Source organism: Eucyclogobius newberryi, unplaced genomic scaffold (genome assembly GCF_026437365.1).
Source record: "Eucyclogobius newberryi isolate DKJ021-1_F unplaced genomic scaffold, fEucNew1.0.hap1 SCAF_3, whole genome shotgun sequence".
Taxonomy (NCBI): Eukaryota; Metazoa; Chordata; class Actinopteri; order Gobiiformes; family Gobiidae; genus Eucyclogobius; species Eucyclogobius newberryi.
Window position 1 is genome coordinate 13056970 of NW_027315945.1, and position 20364 is coordinate 13077333.

The 20364-nt window shown below is 44.5% G+C and overlaps 3 protein-coding genes across 3 annotated transcripts; all 3 read left to right on the forward strand.

Annotated features, from left to right (window-relative positions):
- The first annotated feature begins 887 nt into the window (after positions 1 to 887).
- akirin1 (akirin 1) lies at positions 888 to 8319 on the forward strand. The gene is made up of 5 exons (XM_072460123.1): positions 888 to 1256; positions 6045 to 6191; positions 7458 to 7586; positions 7681 to 7752; positions 7838 to 8319. The coding sequence occupies exons 1-5, from the start codon at positions 1052 to 1054 to the stop codon at positions 7846 to 7848; spliced, it is 564 nt and encodes a 187-aa protein (XP_072316224.1). The 5' UTR covers positions 888 to 1051; the 3' UTR covers positions 7849 to 8319.
- Positions 8320 to 9155: 836 nt separating this feature from the next.
- Positions 9156 to 16582, forward strand: rhbdl2 (rhomboid, veinlet-like 2 (Drosophila)). The gene is made up of 8 exons (XM_072460122.1): positions 9156 to 9496; positions 12126 to 12366; positions 14446 to 14594; positions 15459 to 15571; positions 15657 to 15757; positions 15823 to 15883; positions 15954 to 16015; positions 16396 to 16582. The coding sequence occupies exons 2-8, from the start codon at positions 12139 to 12141 to the stop codon at positions 16573 to 16575; spliced, it is 894 nt and encodes a 297-aa protein (XP_072316223.1). The 5' UTR covers positions 9156 to 9496; positions 12126 to 12138; the 3' UTR covers positions 16576 to 16582.
- Positions 16583 to 18641: 2059 nt separating this feature from the next.
- On the forward strand, positions 18642 to 20185 carry gja9a (gap junction protein alpha 9a). The gene has a single exon (XM_072461155.1). The coding sequence runs from the start codon at positions 18692 to 18694 to the stop codon at positions 20138 to 20140; it is 1449 nt and encodes a 482-aa protein (XP_072317256.1). The 5' UTR covers positions 18642 to 18691; the 3' UTR covers positions 20141 to 20185.
- Positions 20186 to 20364: the final 179 nt, after the last annotated feature.

A 20364-nucleotide genomic window follows, 5' to 3' on the forward strand; every position in this document is an offset into this window, starting at 1 on the left:
TCACTCACATGGAAGTACAAGGCCTGTGATGTGGCTCTCTGTGTCATTTTGGACAGAAACTGTTTTGAGAAGTAGCACAAATAGAAAAAACGCCTGAGGATTTACCTACTTTTTATTGTAAATAGTGGTTTATTGCTTGTATATATCACAAGAATACTTTTATATGTTCATATTTGCACCTTGTGGTTCAGTTTGAACCTTTTTAAATGCTTGGTTGAGCATGTTTGAGGGTTTTACAATGAAAAAAACCTAATTTTTCTAGACGGACTTTGTGTTTTCTGTGTGTGTTTAGGTCCAGTATGTTGAAATAGTATGTCAAAGTGAAAAACTAACTAACTGATCATATAGGTGAGGTTGTCACTGTCACTGCAGGTCACTGTTGTAGTTTATGTGTGAAATTACTGTATTTTTGTTTTTTTGTGATAAAACATTATATGTATACATGTAAGTTATCTACCTCATCATACTAAAAAGGTCCACCTTGACACAAAAAGAACCCCCCCATAGAAATCCTGCGAGATGCAAATGGGCTGTAAAAATTCACCTTAATGAGGTTCATAATTAACACCATACACTGGTTAATAGTTATTTCCTTCTCTCTTTACCTGGTTCCCATCACCAGACGTGTCGCGAACCTACAGTTTAAGAGTTCATCTAGAGATTTCTACTTTGAAAACGGGGATGTATTCCCCACGGAGACGACATAAAAAGTCAATAATGATGTTTATACGTAATAAAGTGTTCAACTATGTGTATTAAATTATATATGCGTCGCCACAGTGCCTGCGTATGCTTTTAGTTATTTTTCAAACGGGTAAAGGTGTCGCTTTATTCTCAGAACTCCCCTCCCTGCGCACATGGTACGACCCACCATTGTGACGTTTTAAAAATTCAGCAGGCTTCAGTTGGCCCCAACTCAGAAGAAAATCCGTTGTTGTGGAGGAAGAAAAGGCTCGGCAAACACGGAGCGTTAACGCTGCAATCAGGGCGGTGGAAACCTACACTTGTGGGTCGTTTCTTCACTTTATCTTGACGTTTTTGCTTGGCTAACATGGCGTGTGGAGCTACGTTAAAGCGGTCGATGGAGTTTGAGGCCCTGCTCAGTCCCCAGTCTCCGAAGCGGAGAAGGTGCAACCCTCTACCGGGGACTCCCAGCACTCCGTCCCCGCAGAGATGCAACCTGCGCCCGCCCGTCGACAGCCCCACACACGCGATGTCTCCGGCTGCTATGGGGGGCGAAAGTCGTCTCACCCCAGGTATGGAAACTAGGTCGATAATGACTTTTTGTGCGTTTGCTGGTGGGTGTCATGGGGGAGGGGGGCTGGGTGGAGAATCAGATGGGGGTTGGAGGCTAATCGTTAGCTTAGCTTTACGTGAACGTCAGTCAACGGCTTCACTAAGTTATCATCGCACACTGTGTTTGTGGGCGCTGCGTGTGGATTCTGAGCTCTTCATGTGTAGATCATGTAACTGTTCAACCAGGCACGTCGCTCCCACTGTGTTAGTTTGGCTCTTTTACTTCTTAGAAATGCACTGTTGACTTATTCAATGATGGCCTGTCCTTTACCCTCACACTGCTCACACTGAGGCTGGAGATATGAGCCCTGGCCTCCAAACAAAGGCCCGGGCCTCGTGTGCTGGTGGTATGTGCTCCCGGGGACACTTCCCTGTGACTCTGTGAAAAGACAAATGGCAGCAGACAAACATAATCCTGGGCACATCCAAACTGCCCCTTGTCTCTCAGCCTGAATCATTGTTGGACCGTTTCCCCTCTGACCGGGCCTGCAGCTCCTCTGTGCCTCTCTGACCGGGCCTGCAGCTCCTCTGTGCCTCTCTGACCGGGCCTGCAGCTCCTCTGTGCCTCTCTGACCGGGCCTGCAGCTCCTCTGTGCCTCTCTGACCGGGCCTGCAGCTCCTCTGTGCCTCTCTGACCGGGCCTGCAGCTCCTCTGTGCCTCTCTGACCGGGCCTGCAGCTCCTCTGTGCCTCTCTGACCGGGCCTGCAGCTCCTCTGTGCCTCTCTGACCGGGCCTGCAGCTCCTCTGTGCCTCTCTGACCGGGCCTGCAGCTCCTCTGTGCCTCTCTGACCGGGCCTGCAGCTCCTCTGTGCCTCTCTGACCGGGCCTGCAGCTCCTCTGTGCCTCTCTGACCGGGCCTGCAGCTCCTCTGTGCCTCTCTGACCGGGCCTGCAGCTCCTCTGTGCCTCTCTGACCGGGCCTGCAGCTCCTCTGTGCCTCTCTGACCGGGCCTGCAGCTCCTCTGTGCCTCTCTGACCGGGCCTGCAGCTCCTCTGTGCCTCTCTGACCGGGCCTGCAGCTCCTCTGTGCCTCTCTGACCGGGCCTGCAGCTCCTCTGTGCCTCTCTGACCGGGCCTGCAGCTCCTCTGTGCCTCTCTGACCGGGCCTGCAGCTCCTCTGTGCCTCTCTGACCGGGCCTGCAGCTCCTCTGTGCCTCTCTGACCGGGCCTGCAGCTCCTCTGTGCCTCTCCTCTCTGTGGGACATGTGGGTGCACCTTCTACAACACTGTGCATGACTCTGGAGACACATTGTGCTGTCTGTGGTCTTCCTTCCATCACACAAATGCAAGGGATCCTTTTGCGTAGTCTGTATGGTTTATATGATATCCTCACTCTTGCCATACTTTGGGACAGATGTGCAGTTGTGCCCAGATTTGTTCGGTTTATTTGGTCATCTGTAAATCAACAAATATAGTTTGTTATAGAGGATTTTGTCAATGCCACATACGCCATTCGATTTGTTCAGCCGATTTATTGTAGTTATTGCCGTATGGACTCGACAGACTCTAAAACGCATACAAAAAGCTCTTATTAGAAAAAGACTGTGTAATTATTAAATCAAAATGTGATAAAAGAAAAAAAATAATCAGATTTTCTACAATAATGCACTTTATTTGTACATTTTCTCGATCTCGAACACTTCAAGCATGTCATTTCAGCCTTTTCCTTGGTTGATAATGTATTTTAAACGTCTCCAATGTATAATCAAAACAATCGTTTGACTTGATGACAAATTGAAAAGACAATCACTGACTTGTCGACTCCTTAAATAATCGCCGGGCCTTGTGCAGAGGAAACCTTCATTAGCATAAGTCGTTTCTCTGATCAGTTTGGAGTCGCCGTAGACGTTCGGTTCTGATATCAGGCACTGGACTCGCCTTCTCCCAGAAAGAGGCCCCTGTGGGAAAGGCGCTGCGGGGCCCGTTTCGCTGCTGCACTGTGCCAAGTAAAGGTCAGCTGTCACTCCTCCTCCTCCGCCTGGTGGACTGGCATGTGGCAGTGCAGGTAGGTGCATGAAAGAGAAACTGAGCACATGTCGTCAGTAGTTAAAGGAGATACAAACGACAACCCGTTAAGATTTGCACTTCTGGTTGTGCGAGTTGCATTGGAAAAACGGTAGGTGACTTTCTGGGTCGAAGTAGATTGTGTTTTGACATCGTTTTGACTTGTCCGTCTGTTCTGGAATCTACTGAATGTTTTGCTCGAGCGTTCTCTTGTGAAGACATTCTTTCCTCCCGCAGTAGTCTCATGAGTTGGTCCCTTCATTATTACTGGTCCCTTCATTATTACTGGTCTGAACATTGAACCCCCCCCGGAGCTCTCCACCTCCCGGAAGTACCCTCGGAATGATACTCGGTCCCACCACTTTGGCAGGGTCAGTGTTGCCAAGCGACGGCCACATTGAGGCCAGCTCTGGTTGGCAGCAGTGGATAAGGAGCTGCATTAGAGAGGGCTGCCGTTTGTCATCACTTTCTCTAATTTGGACTGGATACGGTTCATTTATGAATTCCGGGAATCCTGAATTCCACCACTATTAAACTCGCGGTGTAAAAGCAAAACAGAGAATGTAAAATCCTTTGTAAAAATGTATCTTAGTTTAGTGTCGCTTCTAAAAGGACAGAATATGGTGTGTGGGTTGTCCCAAAAGTATCAAAAATCAGATGCTACTCAAAACTAAAACGAGTATAGAACCAGATACTCGCTGGAACAAGTGTAAATGAATATAAAGACTAAATAACCTTTCCTGAGCGGTTTTAGAATGAGCTTGAGCTTTATCAGAATAGTCTTATGGAAACAAAGAGAATAAACATTGAAATATCAAGCTTATTCTTAAGTATCAAAATCCGAGTTTGACATTTTAGTTTCGTGACAACACCAGTGTATACAAAACGTCAGTGCAAACGAGACGTGTTGACATTACAGCAAGTCCCATTACGTACAACTCTAGTAAAATATCATTCATTTTCAAATACCATAACAAGAACAAGATCAAATTGAAAGCCAACTATTGCCCCATTGTCCAAGAGACTCAGACTAACGCTGTGAAACACTAACACGCTGCACTTCATTTCTAGACATCAGCAACAGAAAAATAGCTAATTTTCTTGCCATTTTTCATACTTTTTACTTTCTCGTGTGTTTTTTCTTTTTTCATGGTATAATTGATGAATAATCCAATTCAAATGTCATGGTTGATTCCTTTTATAACAAAAGACGGCCTCTTAATATTGTTCCCATTAATGATACATTAGTTTGAAGTGTCTCTCAATTATATAGCCCAAATTTCTTTCCTGTCACTCAATCAATCACTTGTCTAATTATCTGCCCGTGGCCCCGTGAGGCGTGGGACGGCGTTTTTGTCCAGACACGGCTTTATTAAGAGTGAAAGCCCCAACAGCCCTCTACTGAGCCTGTCAGATTAGCCTTGTGTATTGTTAATGCTCAGAGGTTACAAAGGCCACATTCTACAGGAGGGCCCCAGTCATTCAGCGCCCCGACCCACCCAAAAAACAACCCGCCGCTGAAGATCCTGCTTTCCTCGCGCGCCTAAAAAAGCTGGACACAAGCGTTAAACACGGCCCGGGGCTCACTCCACCCAAGATAAATGAGGCCTGTTTATTCAGATAGAGGAAGGGCTTTTTCTGCTCCACTCGATGGGGTCCGGGCAGTTCAATGTTTGGTTATCTTTCCACTTTGCCCTGAGCTGTGTTGTTGTTGTTTTTAATTCTCTTTTGACCTTTTTGGATGGATTTGAGCTTGTTTACTAAAACTAAAAGCAGTGAATTCTCTTGTTATTTGAGTAAAGGGGGGCAGAAGATCGATACTTGGATAATATTGTGATATGTTTTGAAGAGTATTTGGGTCAAATAAGGGTTAAAGTTATTTGTCTGTACTTAACTAGGTAATTTTACAGTATTTTCACATGTGTCCGATTCTAAAACTTCGACTAAAACATTAATTTGTGTTCTAAGACATTTCTGTTTGGTTGAGATTTACATATCGCCTCCACTACATTTGAGACTAAAGACTAAATCTTCTCAAATCAAAAGTTTTGACATTTCTTCAACTTATTCTATTAGAATGAAAAAACAAACAAATAAATGATATATTGAGGTATTTGGCCCAATTTCCCTAAAAGATATGATTGCATAACCTTGCCATTTGAATGAAGTTTACCCTCACATCTAGAGGTCAGAAATCAATGCCCATAAAATAAATTCTGATGACTTGGCACACCCTGTTTTAAATAAATAGCTTTTCTTTGAACTCCTGCCATTTTAACTTTGATCACAAGCAAGATTCAAGCATTTTTTGCTTCTGTTCTTTCTTTGACCGAACCATTTCTTGAAATATGAGCTGCAAAAGAGAACTGAAAGTGAAATATGGTTCTCATATTCCTTTTTTTTTTTTTTTTTAAATATATAAGCCTGCACTTTTTGTTTGGCCACAGCTGGTTTTTTGTGTTGATACCACACTTCCTGTCTCTAAGCTGTTGTTTGAAGCCATGTTGGTTGAGAGCCCAGGGGGAAGTGCCACAGTTTAGTCACGACGGCGAGTGATGATATGCCTTCCTATTCAAATGTTTGTTCAGGCTGGAAAACACCCTTTGCTTTGTGCCACTAAGCACAACATACTTGGCGCAGTTGTGGTTATATCGCACAAGAAGAACAGGCAATATACTGTATACTGTCATTTTCTTTTCCGTCACTTAAATATATTGTTTTGTGTTGTTTTTCTGGCCCCACAGAGCAGATTTTCCAGAACCTGCGTCAGGAGTACAGCCGTATCCAGAGGCGGCGACAGCTGGAGGGAGCCTTCAACCAGAGCGAGGCCTGCAGCTCCAGTGATGTCCCCAGCCCCAGCTCCTCCCTCGCCGCCCCCAGCTCCCCTCCAGGTAACGCACGACGGCAAGGCTCAGGAGGACCAGGACTGGGACAGCAAATTATGTTGTTTTTGTTTTTTGGGTTGTGATTGACACAGTGAAGGAAAACGAAGCACACAAAATGGCGTCCCTATGAACATCTTTGAGCCCCAGTTTTGAAACACGGTTTGCTTACAAGAGGCTGCAAACAATGTTTGATTGATTCATCACAACAAATGTAGTTATCGAATCATCTCCAAAACATGGCATGAGCAGAAAAGAGGTTTTAGGATTCAAACGAAGCAAACGTTCAAAATTAGACAGGAAACATTTTGTGTTGGATTTGAAAAGAAGTCTGTTTTGTCCGTTACTTGGCTTCATCTGGGTCTAATTTAACAAATTCACAGGACTTTTGCAATCAAACAACAATCGATTTAATTGAGAGAATAGTTGAGAGTGTGATATTGACTTTTGTAGATACATAAATACTTGAATGATCCTGAGAGAAATTGTCTGTTTCTCAGTTTCACACATTACATACATGATTACATTTATGACAAGTGTTAGGGGGGGAACTTGCTAAATGTTTTTCTGCATCCATAAACCACTGCACCTCACTTTTAGCCACATGATTCATATCCATTGCAGTTTGACAGTATGTTCACATTCTGGGACGTGGCGTCTCGATATAGATTATCCCTGCCCTTGTCAACTGTTGCATTGTGCGTGGCCAAAGCCGTAACGGGAGCTTGTTTAACTTGTATCAAACTCTTGTCCTGACCCAGCGCTTCACAGGCCGTCATGGAAACGAGGCTAATCTCATCCCATATTGTAACACGGGGGTTTATAGTTTCAAGGCCTTTAAAAAAAAAAAAAAAAAGATAAAAAGTGGAACATCACAATCAAGTTGATAGAACCGTGTGCAAATTGGGACGAGATGATATCTAGATGCATAGCTCCGGGGCTGCACTGCTTTTTCACATCTGAAATTGTGTCATAGATCATTCTGTTGGCATCATTTACAACTCCTGAGAGTAAAGCCGATGCACCTCACTCGCTCTGCCAACGCTTGCCTTTGTAGACAGTGAATTTACAGTTTAAGCCCTGATGTCTATAGGTGTCTTCAACCACCGAGGAGGAATGATTTGCCTGACGAAAGGTAGCTCCACTTGTAATCGCTGGACTATAAATATGAACTTTGTGCTTTTAGGCCGACTGAAGGAGGAGCTCGTGAACATTTTGAACCTGTGATTTTTTTTCCCTTTTTTTTTTTTTTTTTGCAACTCCTTCTCTTTTCAGGCGCCTCCAGGAAGGACCAGCCCTCTTTTACGCTGAGGCAAGTAAGCTACCTGTGCGAGCGGCTCCTCAAAGACCACGAGGACAAGATCAGGGAGGAGTACGAACAGATCCTAAATACAAAACTTGCAGGTAAAACTATCTTAACTGGGTCAGCCCTTCATTTTATGTTCTTATTTTGTCTGTGGATCTAGTCTCATCTCATTTCTTCATCTTTCTCCTCCAGAACAATATGAATCTTTTGTGAAATTCACGCAAGAGCAGATAATGCGAAGATACGGAGCACGGCCCGCAAGTTGTACGTTCCACAAAGTGCAATGATAAAACTCCTTTTTTTGTTTTATCTTACTAGGAATTGATTGTATCTCCTTGTTGCGTTTCAGACGTCTCGTGAGCTGACATCGGCGAACCCAGCTTCCTCTCACAAGATGGCTGCTCTTTTATTCACCCCTTTTTTTCTTGATTTACTTTCTACTTCGTCTTTTTACCCCTCCCACCTCAAAACTGTTCAGGTGCCATGGTTTTCCCTCCAGTTTTTAAATCCACAAGTTCGAATAAGCAATCGCTGCTGGCCAAAAGGTGTATAAGAATCAAACGTAATGTAAAAAGTCCACTTGTCTGTGCCCTCTTGTTGATATGCTCTCTGGAAATCCTGACTATAGCGGATCTGTGTCAATCTCTCGCTGGCGCTGTAGAAAAAAAAGCTTTTAGGCTCAGTGATTATTCTGTATACCCTCCCAGCAGCTGTGTTAAAAGGCTCCACACGTCCCACCTTTTTTGTCCCAAGCTCCTCATTAACTCTTTACCCAAGAATGTGCTTTTTTTCCCCTCCCCCTTTTGAAAAATTAAAAGTTCAGTGATTCAAGTTTTGTCGTGATTTCTCCTTGCTGTTCAATAACAATGACAATTCTGAATAATTTAATATTTGTTTTTGATGTGTGTGGGAATTCATACTTCAGAGACACACACACTCTTTTATATGCAAATATTAGAATTCCTCTGTGTTGAACAATCGTATGTGCATCAATTATTAAAGGTGTAGATGTTCAGAAAGTATGTAAACCAGTGAGCCATGGTGTATATCAAATCTACCTGGTAAGCATAATCAATATATTTTGAAGCGGCATCAAATAAGTAACATTTTAGTAAAAACGCACTATAATAAAAGCACATGTTGGATGTTTTTATTACACTGCAAAACGTGGATTATTACTGTGAGCGGGCTTGCATCTCCACAAACCTGACATAAAATATTCAACAGTATGGCATAAAACTAGTCTTAACTCCATGCTCCATATTACTCCATGGTAATACGATGGAACCATGCAAGTAACGCGCCACCTCCAGAATGTGACATACATCAAAGTAAATGTAAAGAGTATTTATATTCTAATAGAACCTTTATGTGCTGAAGAATCCATAGAGTCCAGGGATCTCACTGTTGTGCGCTCTGGCGCCATCTGGTGGTGGTTTAGAGGATCGTTATGACTTAAACCAAACCTAAACCCCAGTTCCTGTAGAATTAAAAACCTTCATTCACAAGAGTTTCTCCTGAAAACGGGGAAGGGGGGCTCTTGGCAGCTTGAAACAGGTGATACTAAATCCAGCCTGTCGAGAAAGCCCCCCGTGTGTATGTGTGTGACGTCAGGTTCAGGTGTGACGTCAGGTTCAGGTGTGGCCCCGGGACGCAGGTAGGCGCTCAGCATTCAGGGCGCATTTGGAGACGGGTTGAGACGTTTGCAGGGCAGAGACTGGGCCAGGACAGGCATCACGGGCTCATTTGGATGGAGGAAGGAAGTTTGTTGTACACACAAAAGCAATGGAACGGCTATAATTATCTCCCAGTGCATTTTTACAGCGAGCTTTGGGACACTGGTTTTGCGGAAAGGACTCCGCGAACGTGTTGCCAAAATGGAGGAATAGTCTTCTAGTACCTTCTACCCAATATATTTCCTCCAAGAAAACCTGGAAACCGGTTTGTCCAATTGATATCGCGCTTTTGTTCAGACGCGTCTCTGCAGCCTTTCTTCTTGGAGTTTTCTGTGAGTAAAGCCAGTCCTCATTTCACATTAGGTGCGTGTTGGTGGAATTAAATTATCTTGTGGGCTACTTTTTATTATTAAACCAGAGTGTTTCTAAGCAGCAATTGTTTGGCGACCCTCCTGTGGCCAAATGGAACGACTTATACTCACTTTAACGCAGTCACGCAGGAAACGACATGTCAGTTTTGAGCGGATGCTGAAGCTTGCCTATTTGCATAGTTCATATATGTCAACAAAGCTTATTATAAAACATTTCTAATTCTCTATATTCAGTCGTTCAAGTCGTTGCGATTCTTCCAGTGGAGCTCACACATTGCAAAAGTCTGTAAGGGTTTATTTGAAGCTGTGGTTCAGAGTAAAATTTATAAAACTAGGTCTAAATAAGAAATTATAAGCTTATGATAATACATTTGTTACATGTAAGGTGACTTATTTTGGTCCCTTGTACCAATTAGGGATGTCATGATTATTCAGATACAAAATAATCATTAGAACCTAAAAAGATAATTGTGACAATTTTAGAAGCAAACTTAAGATTTCTTTCTTCAATATATATCCCATCTGGCTGTTTTAGGCACATTTAACTTTATTTTGTCTTTCAGAAAGTTTTGTAAAGCTGGTCACAAACTTGTTAGACCAGAACTTCTCAAAGTGGGGGATGCACCCGTTTGGGGCGCAGAGCTGTGCCAAGGGGGACGAGACATTTGGAGAAATGTGCACACATTACGTGTTGGAGTGGGTCATTCTGCCTCTGTGGCCCTCACACACGTATCTGTGGCCCTCGCACACGTCTGCCTCTGTGGCCCTCACACACGTATCTGTGCCCCTCTCACACGTCTGCCTCTGTGGCCCTCGCACACGTCTGCCTCTGTGGCCCTCGCACACGTCTGCCTCTGTGGCCCTCGCACACGTCTGCCTCTGTGGCCCTCGCACACGTCTTCCTCTGTGGCCCTCGCACACGTCTGCCTCTGTGGCCCTCGCACACGTCTGCCTCTGTGGCCCTCGCACACGTCTGGCTCTGTGGCCCTCGCACACGTCTGCCTCTATTGCCCTCGCACACGTCTGCCTCTGTGGCCCTCGCACACGTCTGCCTCTGTGGCCCTCGCACACGTCTGCCTCTGTGGCCCTCGCACACGTCTGCCTCTGTGGCCCTCGCACACGTCTGCCTCTGTGGCCCTCGCACACGTCTGCCTCTATTGCCCTCGCACACATCTGCCTCTGTGGCCCTCGCACACGTCTGCCTCTGTGGCCCTCGCACACGTCTGCCTCTGTGGCCCTCGCACACGTCTGCCTCTGTGGCCCTCGCACACGTCTGCCTCTGTGGCCCTCGCACACGTCTGCCTCTATTGCCCTCGCACACGTCTGCCTCTGTGGCCCTCGCACACGTCTGCCTCTGTGGCCCTCGCACACGTCTGCCTCTGTGGCCCTCGCACACGTCTGCCTCTATTGCCCTCGCACACATCTGCCTCTGTGGCCCTCGCACACAACTGCCTCTGTGGCCCTCGCACACGTCTGCCTCTGTGGCCCTCGCACACGTCTGCCTCTGTGGCCCTCGCACACGTCTGCCTCTATTGCCCTCGCACACATCTGCCTCTGTGGCCCTCGCACACAACTGCCTCTGTGGCCCTCGCACACGTCTGCCTCTGTGGCCCTCGCACACGTCTGCCTCTGTGGCCCTCGCACACGTCTGCCTCTGTGGCCCTCGCACACGTCTGCCTCTGTGGCCCTCTCACACGTCTGCCTCTGTGGCCCTCTCACACGTCTGCCTCTGTGGCCCTCGCACACGTCTGCCTCTGTGGCCCTCGCACACGTCTGCCTCTGTGGCCCTCTCACACGTCTGCCTCTGTGGCCCTCGCACACGTCTGCCTCTGTGGCCCTCTCACACGTCTGCCTCTGTGGCCCTCGCACACGTCTGCCTCTGTGGCCCTCGCACACGTCTGCCTCTATTGCCCTCGCACACGTCTGCCTCTGTGGCCCTCGCACACGTCTGCCTCTGTGGCCCTCGCACACGTCTGCCTCTGTGGCCCTCGCACACGTCTGCCTCTGTGGCCCTCGCACACGTCTGCCTCTGTGGCCCTCGCACACGTCTGCCTCTGTGGCCCTCGCACACGTCTGCCTCTATTGCCCTCGCACACATCTGCCTCTGTGGCCCTCGCACACAACTGCCTCTGTGGCCCTCGCACACGTCTGCCTCTGTGGCCCTCGCACACGTCTGCCTCTGTGGCCCTCGCACACGTCTGCCTCTGTGGCCCTCGCACACGTCTGCCTCTGTGGCCCTCGCACACGTCTGCCTCTGTGGCCCTCGCACACGTCTGCCTCTGTGGCCCTCTCACACGTCTGCCTCTGTGGCCCTCGCACACGTCTGCCTCTGTGGCCCTCGCACACGTCTGCCTCTGTGGCCCTCGCACACGTCTGCCTCTGTGGCCCTCGCACACGTCTGCCTCTGTGGCCCTCTCACACGTCTGCCTCTGTGGCCCTCGCACACGTCTGCCTCTGTGGCCCTCGCACACGTCTGCCTCTGTGGCCCTCGCACACGTCTGCCTCTGTGGCCCTCGCACACGTCTGCCTCTGTGGCCCTCGCACACGTCTGCCTCTGTGGCCCTCTCACACTCTTTGCCCCTGTCGTTAGCCTTACAGCAGAGATGGACCAAGACCCTGAGACCCTAGAGCCTTTCCCCGTGGACAGAGACGGCGTACGCTTCAGCATCGAGGAGGACGAGCGGGACAAGGGGAGGAAGCTTGGATGCTGCGAGAAGTTCCAGCGTGCTGTGTCCAGATTTTTCCTCCCAGAAAAAAGCCGTGACGTGTATCTGCAGCGGGCCAACTGCTGCCCACCCCCCATCTTCATCATCCTCATCAGTATAGCAGAGGTAATATCACGCGCACTATGGATTGTGTGGGCTATTCATGCCACACATAGCCTATATTTAGTTTGTTGGATGTACAGTAATTACTTTATTGATTTGCTGTGCTCATTAAGTGGAGCAAATGTATAGACGAGGGGAAAAGAGTGTTATTTTTGTTATGTCTGGTTTTAAACACTGTTGATTTTGAAGGCGACACAATGAACAATGATAAGAACTATGGGCTTTCTGTTAATAATCTGTAGTAGTATTTAGTCTCTACCAATGTTAGGAAAGAGTTTTCATTCATTCCACAACTAAGGCTATAAGAATGAATACATTGACTCGTTATTATAGTATTTACTTTTGTATTTTATAAGCCACTTGCTTTTCTTTGCTATAAACACAACCGTTTAAAAAAGAAATAACAACTTAAATTTGTATAGTGCCTTTCAAGATACTCTAGGCCCTTTACAGGATCCATACCACAGTTACAAAAACATCCACATTTAAAGGAATGTGGACAGTCAGCAGGTGGTCATGTGAAAAGTAGGTTACCGCGTTTCTCATGAATATGAGATAGGGAAGAATATTGTAGTAGCGGTGTACTTCGACTACATTGTTTGCTTAATTGCAGAATTGCCTCGATGGTATTTGTGGTGTATTGTGACATACTGTATGGGAGTTTCCATTTGTTTGAGATGTTGTACTCCATGTGTTTTCAATAAACAAAGATGCCATCAACCACAATATGAAAGGGTATAAGACAATACTGACTCATAGTAGGACAAATAGTTGATTAAGACATACATTTAGACATTTAGCAGATGTCTGAAAGCCCTAAACAGTAATCGAAAAACACTACAAGTTAGATGGGTTTACACTTGTAATTAGGGATGTCAAGATTATTCTGTTAATCGATAATTGTGATTATTCAGGTCACAATATACTCGTAAGTCGTGACCATTTTACAGGCAAAATTAAGGATTTCTTTGTTCAATCTATAGTCCAAAAATAAACCTAAATGTAAAGAACTTATCTGGCTGTTTTTTTATATTTGTCTTTCGGACAGACCAGTTTTCTAAAGCCGGCCACAAACTTGAGGAATAGCAAATGGTCAAATGGTCACATTTATATATTGCTTTTCTACCGTCAAGGCACTCAAAGCTCTCACCCATTCACACACCAGAGTGCACAGATACTGGAGGCAAGGCAGGTTAAGTGTCTTGCCCAAGGACATAACCTGAGGCAACTGTGATTGCACTGCCAACCTGTGGGTCAGTGACCTGATCTGTCCGCTCTACCAAGTATGTTAATATGTTACTACATGTTAGACCACGGGAATGAAAGAAAATTAAAGATTTCACCATTGTTTAGTCACCGTCTCAATAAGCGTGATCATTTGTTTAATCGTGATGTTTTTAACTCACTAACATCTCACTAACATTTCATGTTGTGACATCTCTACTTGTAATTTAGGTGGTTGCATCAGGGTCATTGGAGATCTAATATAATGTAAATTCATATAGTCAAACGACTGCTGCTTTGTGAGTGACAGAAGTCCATTAACTTCGCATTTAATGTCAGTGAACACAAATGGATTCATTTATGCCCTGGAAATGCACAAGACTAACTGTGCTGGTGCCACTCTAAATATATGTGTCTGTGCTTCTGGGTGTTTAGGGTGTTGGACCGGTCCAGTCCACTATAGCTTCTACACCTATATCTAGTTTTTACATGTTTTATCCTTTATAACTTTTAGGATCATCTCCAGTGTTTCCTCTGTGGAGCCTCTGCACCAGGAGCGGTGGCTGCTCGGGTCTAGCTCATGGGCCCCTGGTGGAGGTCTGGTGCTTCTACCTCATTTCTCCTCTGGGCCCTGTGTCTGTGTGCTGGGGCTGCACGCGACGCTCTGCTCCTGGTGCAGACTGCTCCTCTGATGGCGCTTCCCCAACTGGTTCATCTGCCACATGTTTCTTCTTTGACCCAATTCCACTAGTTTGTTTTATTCCAACAAATAACAGTGCTGTATAACTGAATATCATACTAAGAATTGCTGTCAGTATTCTTCCTAATAATCAAATGTTGTCTCATTGTGTTTCTCAGTTGGCAGTGTTTATCTACTACGCCGTGTGGAAGCCTCAGAAGCAGTGGGTCACCCTGGACGAAGGCATCTGGAACAGCCCTCTGACGTACAAGCCGGAGCGCAGAGAGGAGGCGTGGCGCTTCATCTCCTACATGTTTGTCCACGCGGGGTAAGAGCGGTTTGGGCACATCAGAGAGTGGTCCGGACCAAATCCCCTCAGTAAACGTCAATGTAACCTAAGCATAGTGTGTACAGCGGTCTGACTCACGTGTGGCTTCACTTAGCATGTTCTAATCGCCCTGGGCTTTGTGGATTAGTTTGTTTTGCTTGTTTTTTGGTAGAAATATTGAATAATGATGGCAAAAACTACCCTAATGCCGACTTGTTTATGAAAAAACATAATAGGTCAACATGTGCAGCTGTACAAAATATAATGCTGTCAGGTGTATACTTTAATAAAGATAAATTACATTTGTGAAAACACATCTTTAAAATTTCCACTGTCTACTCTTAATACATGCACTTGAACTGGGATACTAAAGAAAATACACAAACATATACTAAACACCACTTGATACTAAAAAAATAACAAAAATCTCATTTGGAAAAGTATTTATACTGAAATGACAAAGATTTTCCTGAATAGTTTGAGACTCTGTCAGTAGCACAAGACCACATGGTTACAATGAAACAATTATCAGTTTGTGTTGGATATGTATATTACTTAAAGAGGATTTTTAAGTTATTGTAGAATAAAAACAATATGTCAGGCATTTTAAGATAAGATAAGATATTCCTTTATTGTCCCACATGGGGAAATTTCATATTTCAAATTTCCTATTCCCAACACTCCTTAGAAGCAACTATACTTTGTCATTGCTGTTCTCTACAGTATTTGTGAAGGTGGTGTGGCTTTTATTTACTACTAGAGCTGTTGTGGCACTGCACCTTTTGTAGTTCTCTGCGTAGCTTTGATTTTTGACTGAACAAAGAAAACTATAGTGGTAGTTAGACCCTTGTGTTTTTTCTTAAGAGTGGAGCACATTGTGGGAAACCTGTTGATGCAGCTGTTACTGGGAATCCCTCTGGAACTGGTCCACAAAGGATTTGAGGTGGGGATGGTGTACCTCTCCGGGGTCATTGCAGGTGAGTACTAATCTGTATAAACCTAATGTAAGATTAGATGAACTGTCATGACATGTACCCTTTGTATGTGTGTGTTTGCCCCCAGGTTCTTTGGCCAGCTCCATATTTGACCCTCTCAGTGCCTTGGTGGGGGCCTCTGGGGGAGTTTATGCCCTAATGGGAGGCTATTTTATGAACGCAGTTGTGGTAAGTTTGAGTAATGGAAGTATATTTACCAAATGCATGTTTTCTAATATGATCTTACTGAACAGAACTTTCGAGAGATGATACCACTGGTCGGCGTGTTTCGTATCCTTGCTATTGTAATTATTGGTAAGTCTCCTTTTGGATTCTAAAAAAAATTCATTGCACCATTTTAAACCATGATGATTTGTCTTTGCAGTGGGCACAGATTTTGGATTTGCTTTCTACAGACGATTTGTCAGCGAGGAACAAGGATTGAGGGTGAGCTTTTTTACCCTGTAGAATTGTCAACTCATTACCTCTTGATCACAATCAAGACAGAGATGGAGTGATATCCTATAGTGGTTTGGATAAAGTATTTTAGTGATATTTCTATTATGGGCATGTAGTAATGACAAATATGGTCCTTACATGCTCTCAATGCAACACGCCTCTGTGGTTTTACCTCATGCTGGAATCATCCTCCATTTTTAGATCTGTTTGTCTGAGGGACTGAATACAAACCACATGTGCTTATTTCTGTGGTAAACTTGCCTATCAGGTTTTTGAGCTGAGGTCACATGTCACTATGGTCAATTAAGTTATCTTATCTGCCTGCAGGCTAATGTTTAACCAAACGTGACCGCTCCTTCCCTTCACAGGTGTCCTTTGTGGCTCATTTTGGAGGGATTGTAGCCGGCATGACTATTGGCTATGTCTTCTTCAGTGACTACAATGAGAAACTGCTCAAAGACCCTCGTTTTTGGATCTGCATAGTGGGGTTCTTGGTTTTCCTGCTCTTCGCTGTGCTCTTCAATATCTTCCTGTCCCCAGCAACATAAATACAAACAAGGAAAAAAACTGTACATTAAGTGCCGAACACTAAAGCTTTGATCACACACTCAGGTATATTATGACAAACTTGTCAGCATACTCCATAAAGTAGCTACTAAAATATCAAATATACCCTCTTAAACTTATTTTAGGACCAGTTTAGTGCCTCCTGGTGTTTTTGTATAGTATTACACGTTTTAAAGTATGTAGTACATGCTTTCATGAACTGTTGTTAAAATATTATAAACCAACTCATGTTTTATACACGTCTACTTTTTGTACATGTTGTTAAAGAATTTTGACTTTTTTACTTGAGTTTTATTAGAATTAAATAATGCAAGATTGTAATGCGAAAATGTTTTTTTCTATACAGTTGCTCTCAGTGTACTCCTACTCTTTATGCTGGAATGTCACTTTTCTTCCCTGGCCTGATGATTTGTTTCTTCTTTCTGTTGAAAGCACTGCACTAATTACGGAAGACCTTTTGGTGGAAAATACCTTAAATACCTGTGCCTGCCATGATTGTTTCCACATACAAACTACATACACCTCATCACGTGAAACTTAAAACACTGGTGCAGTTTTATAGACCTGTTCAGGGATTACAACTACCGCTAAACCTTTTTAATACAAAAGGTTCAGAGATTGTGTGTTTTTGTTGTTGCTTGTTTGTGTACATCAAAACTTATAATATATGGCAATTTTGCACAACCTTGAACTATTTATTTACTCTTAAGCTATTTTTGGACTTCTAATGTAAATGGACCAGTCTCACTGGTGGATTGTAGTGTGTTTTCCAGCTGCAGTAGAACGTCACGTCTCTCCTGAACTAAGTCAATCAATATTACGTAGCCTGTCAATATTCAATTACTATACACATTCTCAATCAAACATATTTTACAGAATGTAAAAATAATGTCTGTCAACGTCTGCAGTGTGTTACCTTTTTGCACTGTAAATCATGTAATGTCTTTATCATTTATTTACACAGGAAAAACCCAATGAGAGAAACTCTTTTTGTGAGTATCCAATTAAAAACAAAATACAGATTAAACACAGGCAATTCAAATAAAATGCCAATAAAATGAAAAAATACATAAAAACACACCTACATTGTCTTTACAATGTAGGTGTCTTTACAAGACAATGTTACAAATCATATTTTCCTAAATTGACCATAGTTGTTGTAATTGACAACCATCATCAGCTGGATACTGGTGTTTATCTTAGCACGCCACTTTAATCGTGTGTGGCTGAAAGATTTCTTCTAAATGTAATAAATGAAGTCAACAAGTGATAATTACTCAGTGAGGTACGAAATTGAATAGGATGAGCTATTGAGTTTCCCTATAACAACAAAGTATTGACTTCACTTTGCCTGAGCTTGTGTACTTCTAACTGGGAACTACAATGATTTGTATTGCATAAATATTAACCTAGTAATCATGGATATAGTTTCTTACGCCTAAACACACAACATTAAACTAAAAGAGTGCTAAAATGTACAAATCACTTTAGTTTATAAACTATATACACATTGAAAACTTGTGTCTTTATAAGAATGAAAGGAATAAAAATATGAAAACTTGATGAATTTGAACAAAACAAGTAAAACATGTACACATAAAAAGTATGTCTCTTTACTTCATCTCTACATCTGTGTTCTGAATGCAGTGCTACAGAACAGTATTGACTTTCCCTGGACACAGCACAGTTGGCATCCTTTCGTCGGCCGCTCAGTTGGTGCCTTACTTTCAGGCAGCTCGGAGCAGTGGGGGCTGGCAAAGTTTGGGCGATGAGAGTGAACCAATGTGGACGCCGCTAACGATTTGTCTAACTTTTTTGGTGAGCACATCCGGACTGCATGACCCTAGGAGATTTAAGTAATCATCGGCAGTCCATCCACGCTGCTGCAAGGTGAAAGTCCTCTTAACTTCTTCAATGACAGACAAAATGTGACTAGAGTTTGAATTTTAGCATTGTAGAGTGTTTACTTGGTGCTGGCATAAGGTGGACCTACTGTTGAATCTTATATCAAATGATTGCTGGTTATTTGGTTTACTCTGATATTGTTTCTTCAATATTTTGTTTGCTGTTCCTTTCAGTCAAAATGGCAGAGTGAAGATGGGAGACTGGAACATCCTGGGGGGGATTTTGGAGGAGGTGCATATCCATTCCACTATGGTAGGCAAGATCTGGCTCACCATCCTTTTCATCTTCCGTATGCTTGTCCTGGGGGTGGCAGCGGAGGACGTGTGGAACGATGAGCAGACCGACTTCATATGCAACACTGAGCAGCCGGGGTGCAGGAATGTGTGCTACGACCGCGCCTTTCCCATCTCCCTCATCCGTTACTGGGTGCTGCAAGTCATTTTTGTATCTTCGCCCTCTTTAGTTTACATGGGCCATGCTCTGTACAGGCTGCGGGCGCTAGAGAAAGAGCGACAGAAGAAGAAGGCCCTTTTAAAGAGAGAGCTGGAGTTAGTGGACGTGGAGTCGGTGGACACCAGGAAGAGAATTGAGCGGGAGATGAAGCAGGTGGACCACAGCAGGCTGAACAAAGCTCCTCTGAGGGGTTCTCTGCTGCGCACATATGTGACCCACATCGTCACTCGCTCTGTGGTGGAGGTGCTCTTTATGACAGGCCAGTACCTCTTGTATGGTTTTCACCTCCACCCCCTGTTTAAATGTCAGCGGCTCCCATGTCCCAATGCTGTGGACTGCTATGTCTCCAGGCCCACCGAGAAAAGCGTCTTTATGGTTTTCATGCAGTGCATTGCAGGTATTTCACTTTCACTGAATATTCTAGAAATAATGCATTTAGGCTACAAAAAGATCAAGAGGGTCCTTTTAGAATTCTACCCTGGTTCAGCCTCAGATGAACTTGAAGACTATTTTTCCAGCACAGGTAAAAAGGAATCTGTGATACAAATGTACACCAGCTCTGCTCGAAAGGCAACAATTGTTTCAGCTCCAAGTGATTACAACCTCCTGGAGGGAGTCCACGACACCATTACATACCCTAACCTTATGAAACCGTCAGCCTTACTTCCCCTACAACAAAAAGCCTGCTCTAAATCCTCTGCGCACAGCTCTCACGAGTGTGAGTGTATTACCACTGCAACTGAGCCTTTTACTGCATGCTACGACTTTCTGGCAACTCCAAAACAACAGGAGGCAGAAGACATCCTCCAAGTAGAACATGTCAAAGACAATGACAGCAGTGAGAGCACTAGCCCTGAAGCTAAACTCCCAGAGGCTCACTCATCCTCGTACCCCACACTGCCTGTGAGTGCTGTGCGGAGGCCTGTCCGAGCACACGGTTCTTTTAAATTCTCCACAGTGTTGGAGGGAAGAAGCTCGGACACAGACTCATTTGGTGGAGCCAAGACCAATAGTCGGCACACATCTCCTCAGATATGCTCAACACAACAGGAGAAGTCCCAGAGTCCACAGTCTACCTCAGCGTCCAGCTCCTGCTCACACCACCACTCCAGACCACCCTCCTCCAGCTGTAAGGTCTCCATGTCAAGTACTTCAAGCAGCAGACGGGCACCAGACCTGCAGATCTGAAGACAGCATCTGCATCTCTTCTGTTCATTTACAGAGGTTTTAACAGGAAAAACACTTTTCATCAAACATATGTATAGTTTTTCTAATAAAAATGTTTTGGAATGTCACTGGGATACATGTCAGACGTTAATGTTAAGCCTAATTAGATGCATAGAACAGTTAAGAGCCTCTGAAAATTAATTTTAAAATAATTCAAACAGGTGTTCTTTCTTTTATTTTTCAAA